Source organism: Arvicanthis niloticus, chromosome X, assembly GCF_011762505.2.
Source record: "Arvicanthis niloticus isolate mArvNil1 chromosome X, mArvNil1.pat.X, whole genome shotgun sequence".
NCBI lineage: Eukaryota > Metazoa > Chordata > Mammalia > Rodentia > Muridae > Arvicanthis > Arvicanthis niloticus.
The window spans coordinates 55,352,586-55,365,772 of NC_047679.1; the positions used below are offsets into that span (position 1 = coordinate 55,352,586).

General features: G+C 51.1%; 2 protein-coding genes across 5 annotated transcripts; one reads left to right on the plus strand and one right to left on the minus strand.

Annotated features, from left to right (window-relative positions):
* Window positions 1-1,623: 1,623 nt before the first annotated feature.
* LOC117694067 (uncharacterized protein CXorf49 homolog) lies at window positions 1,624-5,536 on the minus strand. Of its 3 annotated transcripts, XM_034484801.2 has the most exons (6): window positions 4,130-5,536; window positions 3,440-3,596; window positions 2,821-2,906; window positions 2,500-2,545; window positions 1,877-1,918; window positions 1,624-1,793 (listed from the first exon to the last, which is right to left on the minus strand). In XM_034484801.2, exons 1-5 carry the CDS (start codon window positions 5,420-5,422, stop codon window positions 1,878-1,880), a joined length of 1,623 nt encoding a protein of 540 aa, XP_034340692.1. In that variant the 5' UTR covers window positions 5,423-5,536; the 3' UTR covers window positions 1,624-1,793; window position 1,877. The 3 variants fall into 3 exon arrangements, 1 of the variants encoding a protein (XP_034340692.1); XR_004604531.2 differs by having other exon boundaries at window positions 1,877-2,545; window positions 4,130-5,519; XR_013105819.1 differs by lacking the exons at window positions 2,821-2,906; window positions 3,440-3,596; window positions 4,130-5,536 and having other exon boundaries at window positions 1,877-2,160; window positions 2,500-2,649.
* Window positions 5,537-5,616: 80 nt separating this feature from the next.
* Window positions 5,617-9,694, plus strand: LOC117694968 (uncharacterized protein CXorf49 homolog). 2 transcript variants are annotated; one of them, XM_034485940.2, is made up of 6 exons: window positions 5,617-7,167; window positions 7,701-7,842; window positions 8,417-8,499; window positions 8,773-9,220; window positions 9,400-9,441; window positions 9,525-9,694. In XM_034485940.2, exons 1-4 carry the CDS (start codon window positions 5,854-5,856, stop codon window positions 9,019-9,021), a joined length of 1,788 nt encoding a protein of 595 aa, XP_034341831.1. In that variant the 5' UTR covers window positions 5,617-5,853; the 3' UTR covers window positions 9,022-9,220; window positions 9,400-9,441; window positions 9,525-9,694. The 2 variants fall into 2 exon arrangements, 1 of the variants encoding a protein (XP_034341831.1); XR_013105820.1 differs by lacking the exons at window positions 5,617-7,167; window positions 7,701-7,842; window positions 8,417-8,499 and having other exon boundaries at window positions 8,677-8,818; window positions 9,158-9,441.
* Window positions 9,695-13,187: the final 3,493 nt, after the last annotated feature.

A 13,187-nucleotide genomic window follows, 5' to 3' on the forward strand; every position in this document is an offset into this window, starting at 1 on the left:
CTATCTGTAAGGATGAGGAGTCCTGGAGGAAGTAGGGAAGATGGACCTGGGACATACAAGTGTCATGTTTGGAACGATTTGTAACATGTGGGAAGGGTGAGGAGAGACCTGTGGAAGACCTTCCAAACACGGGTGGACACATCAACTTCAAAACCAGATGCACAGGCTAGCAAGATGGTTCGGGCCTGAAAAGCTGAGTTCACTCTTTGGATCCTATTTAAAAAAATCTGGATGTGGGGGCTGGAGAGATGGCTCAGAGCTTAAAAGCACTGACTGTTCTTCCAGAGGAATATGAGTTCAATTCCCAGCACCCACATGGTGGCTCACAACCAACTGGAATGGGATCTGATGCCCTCTTCTGGTGTGTCTGGAGACAGCTACAGTGTACTCACATACATAAAATAAACCTTTTTTTTTTTTTTTTTTTTTTTTAAATCGGTCGAGGAGGTGGTGGAGAGATGGTGACTCATGGGTTAAGCACAATGTGCTTGCTGCTCTACCAGAGGGTATGAGTTCAGCCTCCTCCTTCCTCCCTCTTTCCTCTCCTCCAGTCCTCTCCTCTATCCTCACAGATTGCACAAACTCCTTAAAACCAGAACTTTTCAGATGGGGACCAGATAAGAGCACTTGTCAGACCAGGACCTGGAAGAAATGACCCCTAGACCCTCACATTTCCACCGCCATGGGAAGGTTCCCCGAGTTAGCCCACGGACCCACTAAAGACTCACGTCACTACCACCAAGCCAGAGGCACACAAGCACTCTTCTCTGCTCCCTACACCCTGTGTGCACAGTGTGTGTAGCTTCACTTACTCCACCACCCATGAAGCTGTGTTCTTGGTGCATTCTCTACACTTCTACTGCCATAGTCCAGGGCAAGTCAGGGAACTTGGAAACTCATTTCAAAGGGGAAACTTGGAAACTCATTTCACCCAAAGATGAAGTGAAAATACTAGGCCAGTACTCCCCGAGTGCACTGCATCCCAGAGAGACTGATCCAGAAGGTCAGAGACTGGGATGAGGGAAGACCAGGAAAGGAGAAAAAACTGCTGCATGCGGGCAGCAGGAGACAAAAATAGGCTTTATGAGACTGTCCCAGAGAAGGCAGGAGCCAGGGCAAGGGCAGGGTATTTGGCAAGTGGGGAGGGGGGAAGGGGTAAAATGCTGGCTGTGTCAGGCCTGGCTCCTAAGGATCCAGACCCAGCACGGCTAGCTAAGCTTGGCTGCATGGTGCCTGCTCAGGAGCTGGCCCGCATCCCACTCAGGATTATTGCTCTTTTTTTTTCTTTTCCATAAAATACTTTATTTAGTTTTTGAAAAGTTCATACATGAGAACTGTATTTGGGGTAGAGCAGAGTGTAGGTGGGAACTAGTGTTCTAAGAGGGGTGAGAAAGGAACAGTTTCCACCCCATTGTAGTACCTCATCACCCACCAAAAGAAAACGGGCTGAACACAGGACAAAAGTACTTAATGTGAAACAGCTGCCACCACGGGCAGGGACAGGGCAAAAACAGGGGCACTGGTCAGCTCTGGCTGTAGAGCAGAGGTTCTCAATCTCTGGGTAGCGACTCCCACGGGCTCACACATCAGATAATTCACTATCATAAAGAACAGCTGTCAAAGTACAACGAAATTAACTTTATGGTTTGGGATTAACATGACACAAGGAACTGTATTAACAGGCCATAGCATTAGGAAGGTGGAAACCACTGCTGTAGAAGAACTGGAAGGAAGCAGGATCCATGGGTAGTAGTAGTTTGGCCTCTTCTGTGGGGAGAGATTCTGGGTCCAACCTGTCAAGCAAAACCAGAGTCAGGCCAGCCCTAACTTCCTCAGCATTCAGGAGTGTGGGAAGCCCTGTGGATAGAATACTCACTTCAAAGATCCTGGAACTTTTCATTGAGGGCCTGCATGATCGCTGAAACACAGAAGGACAAATGGGTATTCCGGACACAGACACAGGAACCCACCAGCCTGAGCCTCATTCTCTGTTCCACAGGAACTTCCAGACAGCCACCTCACTGGCCTCCAGCCCCCATCCAAGCAGACAGACTTGGGACAGACTCCCCCACCCATCACCGAGCTCTATGTGCAAACGTTTTCTACAGGAGAACAGCATGGACAGGCAGTCCTCAACGCTGAGTCACAGCAGTGCCAGCCCTACTTGTGAAACAAACAAACAAACAAACAAACAAACATGTGACAACAGACACCTGACAAGCCCCAGGTGCCAGGACTCCAAGGGAAAGTGAAGGAGGAACATTTGAATGTCCAGAGAGAAGGGGACCTGGGGCACTCATCTGCACAGCACACGGAGAGCAGAGAGCCTCTTGGTGCAAGTCCCAGAAGTCAAGGCACAGAGGGCTCCAAGCCTGGCCTGCTTCGTGTCACCTCCCCCATGAGTGCCTGCCCCACTACCCACCATCATCACCTGCACCCAAACACTAAGCTCCCCTCTTCCCCAGTCTGAATGTCCTTCCTGCCCAGGGTAGGCCATACCTAGTTGTTCCTTGAGTTCATCTATCTCCTTCTGCAACATCTGACACTAGCCCAGCAGACATGGAAGAAAAAGAGAGGTTAGTAATCAATGTCTTGGCTTCCTCCCTGCTCCACCCACACTTGCCCTTAATTCTTACACCTCCCACCATCCAGTGTCCCGTGATAAGACTGGCAAAGAACCTTGAACGGGAAGGAGGTGCCCTCTCTCTGTGCAATATGGGATAGAAGTTGGCACAGGAGGTTAATTGTCAGGTTAACTTTGACAGTCACCTCAAGGTCTAGCTGTCACTGGTACTTCTGAGAACTGATAAAGTTTTTTACCTGTTGGCAGCCCCCTCCTATTCCTTGTACTGGATGCTGCCTGTCTCCAACTGGGAATGGCAGGCGTAGAGGTAACTCCTGGTCACCTGAAACACAGGAACACAGGGACAGGGGTGGAGATGAGAAGCAGGAACATACAGGTGGGAAGCGACTAATGGAGTCTAAAATGAAGCAGCAATGCCCTCTGCTGGCAGTAGCTCGTACCTGGTAAGTCTTCAGCTCTATCCTGCTTTATTCCTCCCTTCACTGCTGCCCAAAGGCAGCATAAATGTCCTGTGAACTCCTAAGACTGTGGCATTGGGTGGATGCTTCCAGGACTACCACTATGGCTAGAAGCTAGAAGGAGCTCAGTGCATGAACTGGGCTCAACAGCAAAATCTCTGGTGTTGAGGATAAAGTTCATATTGCCCTACCCTTTAATGTCATGCATCCCATAATCCCTCTCATTTCACAATGTGGCCTGAAGCCAACCCTGACCACAGCTAGTCTCCTGTGGACTGCCTGCCTACCTTGACAGGGAAGCCTAGGAAACAAGTCTGCAATCCCCAAAAGAAAAGAGCCTGAAGTTGCTTTCCTCTCCTCTTCCTCCCACGCTGATCTCAGGACCCCAAAGTCTCACCAGCAGGTGCAGGTGCTCTGGGTCTGGCATATCTCTGGCTCAAGGAGAAGAACTGCAGGTTTCCTGTAACTTGAGGCGCTCTGGTGTTGGAGTCTCCACTGCTCATTTCTCCACGATACATGCACATGGAAGGCTGCTCTGCCCTGGGTGGTGGAACCTCACACACACACACAAATTATCACTGATTATATGTTGTTGAGGGGCTGAGGGGAAAGTGGGCTAACAAAATGGAGGCTTGTAAGGCTCATCCCAGCTGTACTTTCTATCCTCAGTCAGCCTCTGGTCAGGAGGCAGAGCTCAGCCAGGAAGGAGCCCACAGACAATGAAAAGGCTCAGGTCCTGGCCTGGCTTCCTTAGGCAGGAGCCAGGGAGGCATCAGGAGGCCCTCAGGACTGACTACATGCTCAAGTCGTGCAGCCCACGCTGTGAGGGCTCTCTGGACACCAACTACCCAAACTGACAGCCAGGTACACTTCTCACCCCAGCCTGGTTAGAGAGAGGAAATGCACAAGGAATCAAATTGTAACCAACACCTAACTGAGGCTCCCTTGATATCCACCCTCACTTACTGCAGGGACTCCATCCTAATCAGGATGAGTGCTCACTGACAACTTCCCAAGCCAAGGCAGGGGGAGCAGTGCTGGGGAGGGAAAGGGCAGGGTGACAAGAGACAGGGGATGGGCTACTCACTTGGGCCTGTAGGCCAGGATCTCTTGGTGAGTTATTATCTTCTTTGGGCCCTGCCTGTGTCTCCCTTGTCTTTTTTGCCATGGATTTCTTCCCAGTGCAGAAGGGCTTGCACTCTTTGGGCCCTGAAGGCAGTGAGCATTTACTGGCCTTTCCTAGCAGGGCAACCCCTGAGATTGGGGGGAAAGTGGCTGGTTCTACAGGAGCTGACTTGAGTCTCTGCCCCCATGGTGGGAAGGTTCTCCCCACGGGTCCTCTTGAGGCATCCCACTGAGATGGCTTGTCCTGCGCTGGCTTCTTTCTTGGACTGGTCTTGGGTAAGCCACTGGACACAGTAGTAACAGGGGCAGGGGCACCCGTAGAGACAGTGGCAGAGGCACTGGTAGTGGCAGCAGCAGCTGCAGTAGCTCCTTGGTGACTGGGCCTGCTCCCTTCTTTGCCCCAAACCATACTTTGCTTTTTCTTAGACAAAGAGCTTTCCAGATCTCCGGAAGCCTGCTTTTCTACCCCTGAACTGAGTCCTCTTGGAGTAGTGGCCAGCAAAGAGGGAGGCACATGGACAAAACTTTCCCTGCCATGGACAGTGGTGTGTCTAGCTGGATCTTCCAGGTCAGTGAGGCCAGTGGACTTGGGCTGGCTTCCTTCTTTGAGACAAATGGTTACCCTCATCATCTGTATCTCACTGAACTCATCAGAAGACTCAGGGTCAGAGGATGGATATTGAGTATCATCACTGGTTATCCTACTAGTGGCACTTCTTCTTGGGGTCATCCAGGCCCTGCCTCGCCCCAGACCTCTGGGGTGTAGTTGGCTACCTGCGTACTGCTTCCCTTCCGTTGAGGTCAGAGGCCGCATGCTTCTCCTAATCGTGCTTGCGTCTGACTCTCCCCAAATGCTAAAGGGCTCAGCAGCACAGGTTTGTGGGGACGGTTGTCTATGGACACCCCAGGCCTCCCGGTTGGCTACATGCTGCCCGAAGCTTGTACCTTCTATGGCCAGTTGCTGTACAAAGTCCAAACTGTCCCCTCTGTCATCCACTGGAGTGCCAGGCCGACCTTCGCAGCCCCAAATGACTGACCTTCCCTCCATCTCCTCCGTGTCTAACCAGGAGTCACACTGGAAAGTCTTGGAGACCGGGAGACACATTTTGTCCTCTCTGCTCCGTAACAGCTTCTCCTCAGGACCTAGGCCGTGTCCCTTTGGGAACCCTTGGGCAAACCGGCGTCTTTCTGAGTGTTCCCCACTTTCTGGCCCCAAACTGGCCCCCCGAAAAGACACCTCGTCAGGAGAGCTCATGTTTCCAGCCCTGCAGGCACAGTCTGAGGGAAAACCGTCACCGCCTTCACCGCATCGCCAGCTACGCCTCAGCGAAGGTAACCGCCGCGGCTGCAGGTGCCCTACGCCCTACGCCCTCCGCTCAAATATCGCGAGACTTCACGCACCCTCGAGGGCTTCGCTTCGCTGTTCTCATTGGTCTGTCACTCCGCTAGCCACCAATCAGGGCGCCTGGTTGTTGGGCCGTTACTCGAAGCCCTAGCCAATAGAGACGGAGACTCTTAAAGAAAGGGCGGGGCTTGGAACCTAGTGTGAGGCCTTTTCGAGACTTCGAAGCCTCGCTAAGTCGCGTGTTCTCTGAAAAGCTTGCAATACGGAATCGGTGACGAAAGGCCTCGCTTTCTCCGTGGTGAGGAAGGGGACTAGCTTCCTGTGTATCCCATTCTATCGCCATGAGCTCTCCAGATGAGGTGGCAGCCCCTACAGCCTGTGATGATGAGGACAGCTCTCCTACCGGTGATATGAATTCGCGGGGTCAGGTGTTTGTTCCTGAAGCTGACTTGGGCCAGGAGGGCAGGGAGTGTTTAGGGGACCCAGTGATCAGCCCCAGAGTTCCAGAGAGTCCGAGCCTCATCCAAGGTCCTCTAGAGATTAAACAGGGTGAAAGCAGCCTCCCAGGCCCTGAGAGCAGTGGCTTGGAGTCTGGGCCTAAGTTGGAAGCAACAGAGGAAAGAGGCAGGGTGTTTAGGGGTCCAGAATGCCGGACCACTTCCCCTGTAGACCAAGAAGAGGTTGACTTGGATTTTTTGCCCCAGCTCAGTAATGAGGCTCTGTCTGTAATGCGAGAGCTGACCAACCTACAGACCCGAAAAGTCAGCAGGTACCCATCCCCACAGACTTGTGCTGCTGAACTGGCCGCTCTCTGGGGAAACATAGATGAAGGCTCCAACAGAGGGGCACTGTCCCTGAGCTCTATGAAAGGGAAACAGGCTTCTGAAGGTGCACCATACCCCAGAGGCCTGTGGCGAGGCAGAGCCTGGGTGACTCCAAGAAGAGGCACCATAGGTAGGATGATGCGCAGTCAAGGTGTCCAATATCCCTCCTCAAACCCTGTGTCTTCTGATGAGTTCAGTGACACTCACATGAAGAAAGTAACCATTGGCCTCAAAGAAGACCAGGCCAGGTCCAGTGGCTTCACTGAGCTGGATAACATAGCTAGACACACAAATGTCCATGGCAGAGGAAGTTTTGTCCATGCTCCCCATTCTGTACTGTCCAGTGCTATCTGGGGACTCAGGTCAAGTGTGGGAAGGCAGGCTGCAGGAGAACTGGAAAGCTCTTTGTCTAAGAAAAAGCCAAGTGTGGTCTGGGGCAAAGAAGGGAGCAGGCCCAGCCACCAAGGAGCTACTGCAGCTGCTGCCCCTGCCTCAGCTTCTGCTGCTTCAGGTGCCCTGCACAAGACCAGTCCCAAAAAGAAGCAAGCCCAGGAGAAGAGCTCCTCAGATGTTTCAAAAGGTCCCCAGGGGAGAAACTTCACACTATGGGGGCAGAGACTCAATTCAGCTCCTGTGGGGCCAGCCACCCTACCCCCAATCTCAGGGGTTGCCCTGCTAGGAAAGGCCAGCAAATGCTCACTGCCTTCAGGGCCCAAAGAGTGCAAGCCCTTCTGCACTGGGAAGAAATCCATGGCAAAAAAGACAAGGGAGACACAGGCAGGGCCCAAAGAAGATAATAACTCACCAAGAGATCCTGGCCTACAGGCCCAAGTGAGTAGCCCATCCCCTGTCTCTTGTCACCCTGCCCTTTCCCTCCCCAGCACTGCTCCCCCTACCTTGGCTTGGGAAGTTGTCAGTGGGCACTCATCCTGATTAGGATGGAGTCCCTGCAGTAAGTGAGGGTGGATATCAAGGGAGCCTCAGTTAGGTGTTGGTTACAATTTGATTCCTTGTGCATTTCCTCTCTCTAACCAGGCTGGGGTGAGAAGTGTACCTGGCTGTCAGTTTGGGTAGTTGGTGTCCAGAGAGCCCTCACAGCGTGGGCTGCACGACTTGAGCATGTAGTCAGTCCTGAGGGCCTCCTGATGCCTCCCTGGCTCCTGCCTAAGGAAGCCAGGCCAGGACCTGAGCCTTTTCATTGTCTGTGGGCTCCTTCCTGGCTGAGCTCTGCCTCCTGACCAGAGGCTGACTGAGGATAGAAAGTACAGCTGGGATGAGCCTTACAAGCCTCCATTTTGTTAGCCCACTTTCCCCTCAGCCCCTCAACAACATATAATCAGTGATAATTTTTTTGTGTGTGTGAGGTTCCACCACCCAGGGCAGAGCAGCCTTCCATGTGCATTAACAGTGGAGACTCCAACACCAGAGCGCCTCAAGTTACAGGAAACCCGCAGTTCTTGTCCTTGAGCCAGAGATGTGCCAGACCCAGAGCACCTGCACCTGCTGGTGAGACTTTGGGGTCCTGAGATCAGCGTGGGAGGAAGAGGAGAGGAAAGCAACTTCAGGCTCTTTTCTTTTGGGGATTGCAGACTTGTTTCCTAGGCTTCTCTGTCAAGGTAGGCAGGCAGTCCACAGGAGACTAGCTGTGGTCAGGGTTGGCTTCAGGCCACATTGTGAAATGAGAGGGATTATGGGATGCATGACATTAAAGGGTAGGGCAACACCAACTGTAATCATCCCACTACATTTGTATAAAGTTCAGCAATTGGGTTGTACAAGTCAGATCCAGTACTGCCGCTCTAAATATTAACTGAAACAACCAACTCCAGAAGGTGGCTTTTAGTTAACCAGAGTTTTTGCTTGGTGAGCCCTGCTCAGTCACTGGGCTCCTCTCAGATTTTGGATTTGGTTGTACAAACAAGGAGCAACAGGAAAGGAAGGCTCAAAGCCTTCTGAGATGATGACCCAATGGATACTAGTTGCTACCAACAGAGGGATATGTGGCCTCATTTTAGATTTCACCAATCTGTTCACACCTGTACCCCAAATCTAGATGCTACATAAAAAAATTGTTTTCTAGGTGAACAAAATCCACCTGTGGATTCAATACTCCCTAATGAAGAAAGTCAGCAAGTAATACAAGGGACACCAGGCTGTGCTCAGGTATGGATTTGTCAGTTCTCAGAAGTGCCTGCGACAGCTAGACCTTGAGGTGACTGTCAAAGTTAACCTGACAATTAACCTCCTGTGCCAACTTCTATCCCATATTGCACAGAGAGAGGGCACCTCCTTCCCGTTCAAGGTTCTTTGCCAGTCTTATCACGGGACACTGGATGGTGGGAGGTGTAAGAATTAAGGGCAAGTGTGGGTGGAGCAGGGAGGAAGCCAAGACATTGATTACTAACCTCTCTTTTTCTTCCATGTCTGCTGGGCTAGTGTCAGATGTTGCAGAAGGAGATAGATGAACTCAAGGAACAACTAGGTATGGCCTACCCTGGGCAGGAAGGACATTCAGACTGGGGAAGAGGGGAGCTTAGTGTTTGGGTGCAGGTGATGATGGTGGGTAGTGGGGCAGGCACTCATGGGGGAGGTGACACGAAGCAGGCCAGGCTTGGAGCCCTCTGTGCCTTGACTTCTGGGACTTGCACCAAGAGGCTCTCTGCTCTCCGTGTGCTGTGCAGATGAGTGCCCCAGGTCCCCTTCTCTCTGGACATTCAAATGTTCCTCCTTCACTTTCCCTTGGAGTCCTGGCACCTGGGGCTTGTCAGGTGTCTGTTGTCACATGTTTGTTTGTTTGTTTGTTTGTTTGTTTCACAAGTAGGGCTGGCACTGCTGTGACTCAGCGTTGAGGACTGCCTGTCCATGCTGTTCTCCTGTAGAAAACGTTTGCACATAGAGCTCGGTGATGGGTGGGGGAGTCTGTCCCAAGTCTGTCTGCTTGGATGGGGGCTGGAGGCCAGTGAGGTGGCTGTCTGGAAGTTCCTGTGGAACAGAGAATGAGGCTCAGGCTGGTGGGTTCCTGTGTCTGTGTCCGGAATACCCATTTGTCCTTCTGTGTTTCAGCAATCATGCAGGCCCTCAATGAAAAGTTCCAGGATCTTTGAAGTGAGTATTCTATCCACAGGGCTTCCCACACTCCTGAATGCTGAGGAAGTTAGGGCTGGCCTGACTCTGGTTTTGCTTGACAGGTTGGACCCAGAATCTCTCCCCACAGAAGAGGCCAAACTACTACTACCCATGGATCCTGCTTCCTTCCAGTTCTTCTACAGCAGTGGTTTCCACCTTCCTAATGCTATGGCCTGTTAATACAGTTCCTTGTGTCATGTTAATCCCAAACCATAAAGTTAATTTCGTTGTACTTTGACAGCTGTTCTTTATGATAGTGAATTATCTGATGTGTGAGCCCGTGGGAGTCGCTACCCAGAGATTGAGAACCTCTGCTCTACAGCCAGAGCTGACCAGTGCCCCTGTTTTTGCCCTGTCCCTGCCCGTGGTGGCAGCTGTTTCACATTAAGTACTTTTGTCCTGTGTTCAGCCCGTTTTCTTTTGGTGGGTGATGAGGTACTACAATGGGGTGGAAACTGTTCCTTTCTCACCCCTCTTAGAACACTAGTTCCCACCTACACTCTGCTCTACCCCAAATACAGTTCTCATGTATGAACTTTTCAAAAACTAAATAAAGTATTTTATGGAAAAGAAAAAAAAAGAGCAATAATCCTGAGTGGGATGCGGGCCAGCTCCTGAGCAGGCACCATGCAGCCAAGCTTAGCTAGCCGTGCTGGGTCTGGATCCTTAGGAGCCAGGCCTGACACAGCCAGCATTTTACCCCTTCCCCCCTCCCCACTTGCCAAATACCCTGCCCTTGCCCTGGCTCCTGCCTTCTCTGGGACAGTCTCATAAAGCCTATTTTTGTCTCCTGCTGCCCGCATGCAGCAGTTTTTTCTCCTTTCCTGGTCTTCCCTCATCCCAGTCTCTGACCTTCTGGATCAGTCTCTCTGGGATGCAGTGCACTCGGGGAGTACTGGCCTAGTATTTTCACTTCATCTTTGGGTGAAATGAGTTTCCAAGTTTCCCCTTTGAAATGAGTTTCCAAGTTCCCTGACTTGCCCTGGACTATGGCAGTAGAAGTGTAGAGAATGCACCAAGAACACAGCTTCATGGGTGGTGGAGTAAGTGAAGCTACACACACTGTGCACACAGGGTGTAGGGAGCAGAGAAGAGTGCTTGTGTGCCTCTGGCTTGGTGGTAGTGACGTGAGTCTTTAGTGGGTCCGTGGGCTAACTCGGGGAACCTTCCCATGGCGGTGGAAATGTGAGGGTCTAGGGGTCATTTCTTCCAGGTCCTGGTCTGACAAGTGCTCTTATCTGGTCCCCATCTGAAAAGTTCTGGTTTTAAGGAGTTTGTGCAATCTGTGAGGATAGAGGAGAGGACTGGAGGAGAGGAAAGAGGGAGGAAGGAGGAGGCTGAACTCATACCCTCTGGTAGAGCAGCAAGCACATTGTGCTTAACCCATGAGTCACCATCTCTCCACCACCTCCTAGACAGATTTAAAAAAAAAAAAAAAAAAAAAAAAGGTTTATTTTATGTATGTGAGTACACTGTAGCTGTCTCCAGACACACCAGAAGAGGGCATCAGATCCCATTCCAGTTGGTTGTGAGCCACCATGTGGGTGCTGGGAATTGAACTCATATTCCTCTGGAAGAACAGTCAGTGCTTTTAAGCTCTGAGCCATCTCTCCAGCCCCCACATCCAGATTTTTTTAAGTAGGATCCAAAGAGTGAACTCAGCTTTTCAGGCCCGAACCATCTTGCTAGCCTGTGCATCTGGTTTTGAAGTTGATGTGTCCACCCGTGTTTGGAAGGTCTTCCACAGGTCTCTCCTCACCCTTCCCACATGTTACAAATCGTTCCAAACATGACACTTGTATGTCCCAGGTCCATCTTCCCTACTTCCTCCAGGACTCCTCATCCTTACAGATAGGTTGGCTTCCAGCCTTGAGCCAGGGTCAAGTGCCAGGCAGGATCTGAGATTGAGGGATGAGCAGGTGTGGGTTCTGCCAGCTCCTATTCCTGAGAAGTGGGGCTTTTCACGTTTGATGTAAGGGGCTGGTGGTGTAAAACATCTGGGGCCATGGAGTCTGTCCCTTGCTCTGGCCGTGTGTGCTGTGAATCTGTGAATGCAGTGTGATTGTCCTTGGTGTGGAAAGCTCTGACTCAGTGACTGGCAGTCTGAGGTGAGACCTAAGCCTGTGGTGGATGCAATGTTTAATGGGCTAGGATGGTTTTAACCTTTTATTAGAGTTGTTTATTTTTAAAGTTTCACCATAGGAAGTCATAGAGTGTTTTGAAGTGCAAGTCAGAAAAGTCAGTGTGAATAGGCTCTTAGAATGTAGTTGCCCAAGTAGGCTCTGGATCCTGCCCTAGGGTATACTCTCATAAAATCTGCCCCGAGGTCCTGAAGAAATGGCCCTGTGGTTAAAAATCTGGTTGCTGTTCTAGAGGACCTGAGTTTGAGTGCCAGAACTCACACCCAGCTCACATTCATTTCTCACTCCAGTTCCAGGGGATCAAAAACCCTTTTTTGACTTCCTCCCACACGAGGCACACAACACACATGGTCCATAGACACACATGCAGACAAACTACTGAGACATAATGGAAATATAAGTGTTTTAAAATCTTTCTTTGTGAGATAGTGATATGCAAGCTTCATTTCTCAGATTAGCTGGCTGGTGCCCATCTTTGAAGCAGTAGCTCTCCCAGGAGCTAGCATGCTCTAAGCTAAGGGAGAGACAGGTGGGATGTGTCCAGGGACAGTACACACTGCAAGTTGAGAGTGGGTGAGGCCTGGCTGTACCCTGCCCCACAGCCTAAGGTGTCCCCTCTGGGCCCCATAGGTTGAACTTTAGGGAGACAGCAATATATATATATATATATATATATATATATATATATATATATATATATATGACAGTCACAGACCTTAGAGCCTGAATGGACAGTGGGGACTTTAACCCCATCTGCCTGGAGCCCCTCTCTGAGAGGATGTTCTCTGTTCCTCGGGATGTAGCTCTCATCCTGAGCCACATGGCTAAGTCTGGCAGGCCTAAGAGCTGAGTGAAGTCTGACAGACTGCAGCTGGGTTTCTGGCAGCTTGCACAAGTCATTCAGGCCTGGCTGTGGTGCATTCCAGCACCAGGCACTGTTCTTGCATGCACAGGGCCATCATCACCAGTGCAGCTGCACACACACAACCTTCCTCCTTTTGATCCAGTCCTACTGCTGCCCAACAGTGTGTTGCTGTGGCAGACTGATCCTGCTGCCTCTAGGGGAGGAAGTGGCAGGTTCTCAGGCTGAGTTCTGACAAATAAAATTGGGTCCCATTGGAAAGAAGGAGGTAGGAAGGTTCCCTTCCTTCCACCACCACCCCCCTTTCTCAGCTTCCTGCCCAGCAGGAGAGGGTGTGTCCTGCAGAGCACATAAGCTCTGTCCTGCCTCCTGCTGCAAGTCAGCTCAGTGAGGGCCTTGTAGGGTGGCTGAGCTGTGTGCCTGCCCTTGATGCACTGGTACTAGGGAGCCCCTAGCAACATTCCCCCCCCCCCCCCCCCCGACTGGGAGCCAGGGTTCCTCTGAGCTTCTTTACAAACATAATCTGCATCTTACTGGAAGATATACTGTCCTCTGAGAGACTAATCCAGTTGTTTCTAGCCTTTCTAATTCTATGATCCTTTAATAGAGCTACTCATGTTGTGGTGACCCCCAACCATAAAATTATTTCCTTTGCTACTTCATAACTGTAATTTTGCTACTGTTATGAGTCCTAATGTAAATGTTTGTTTCTTAAGCGACCC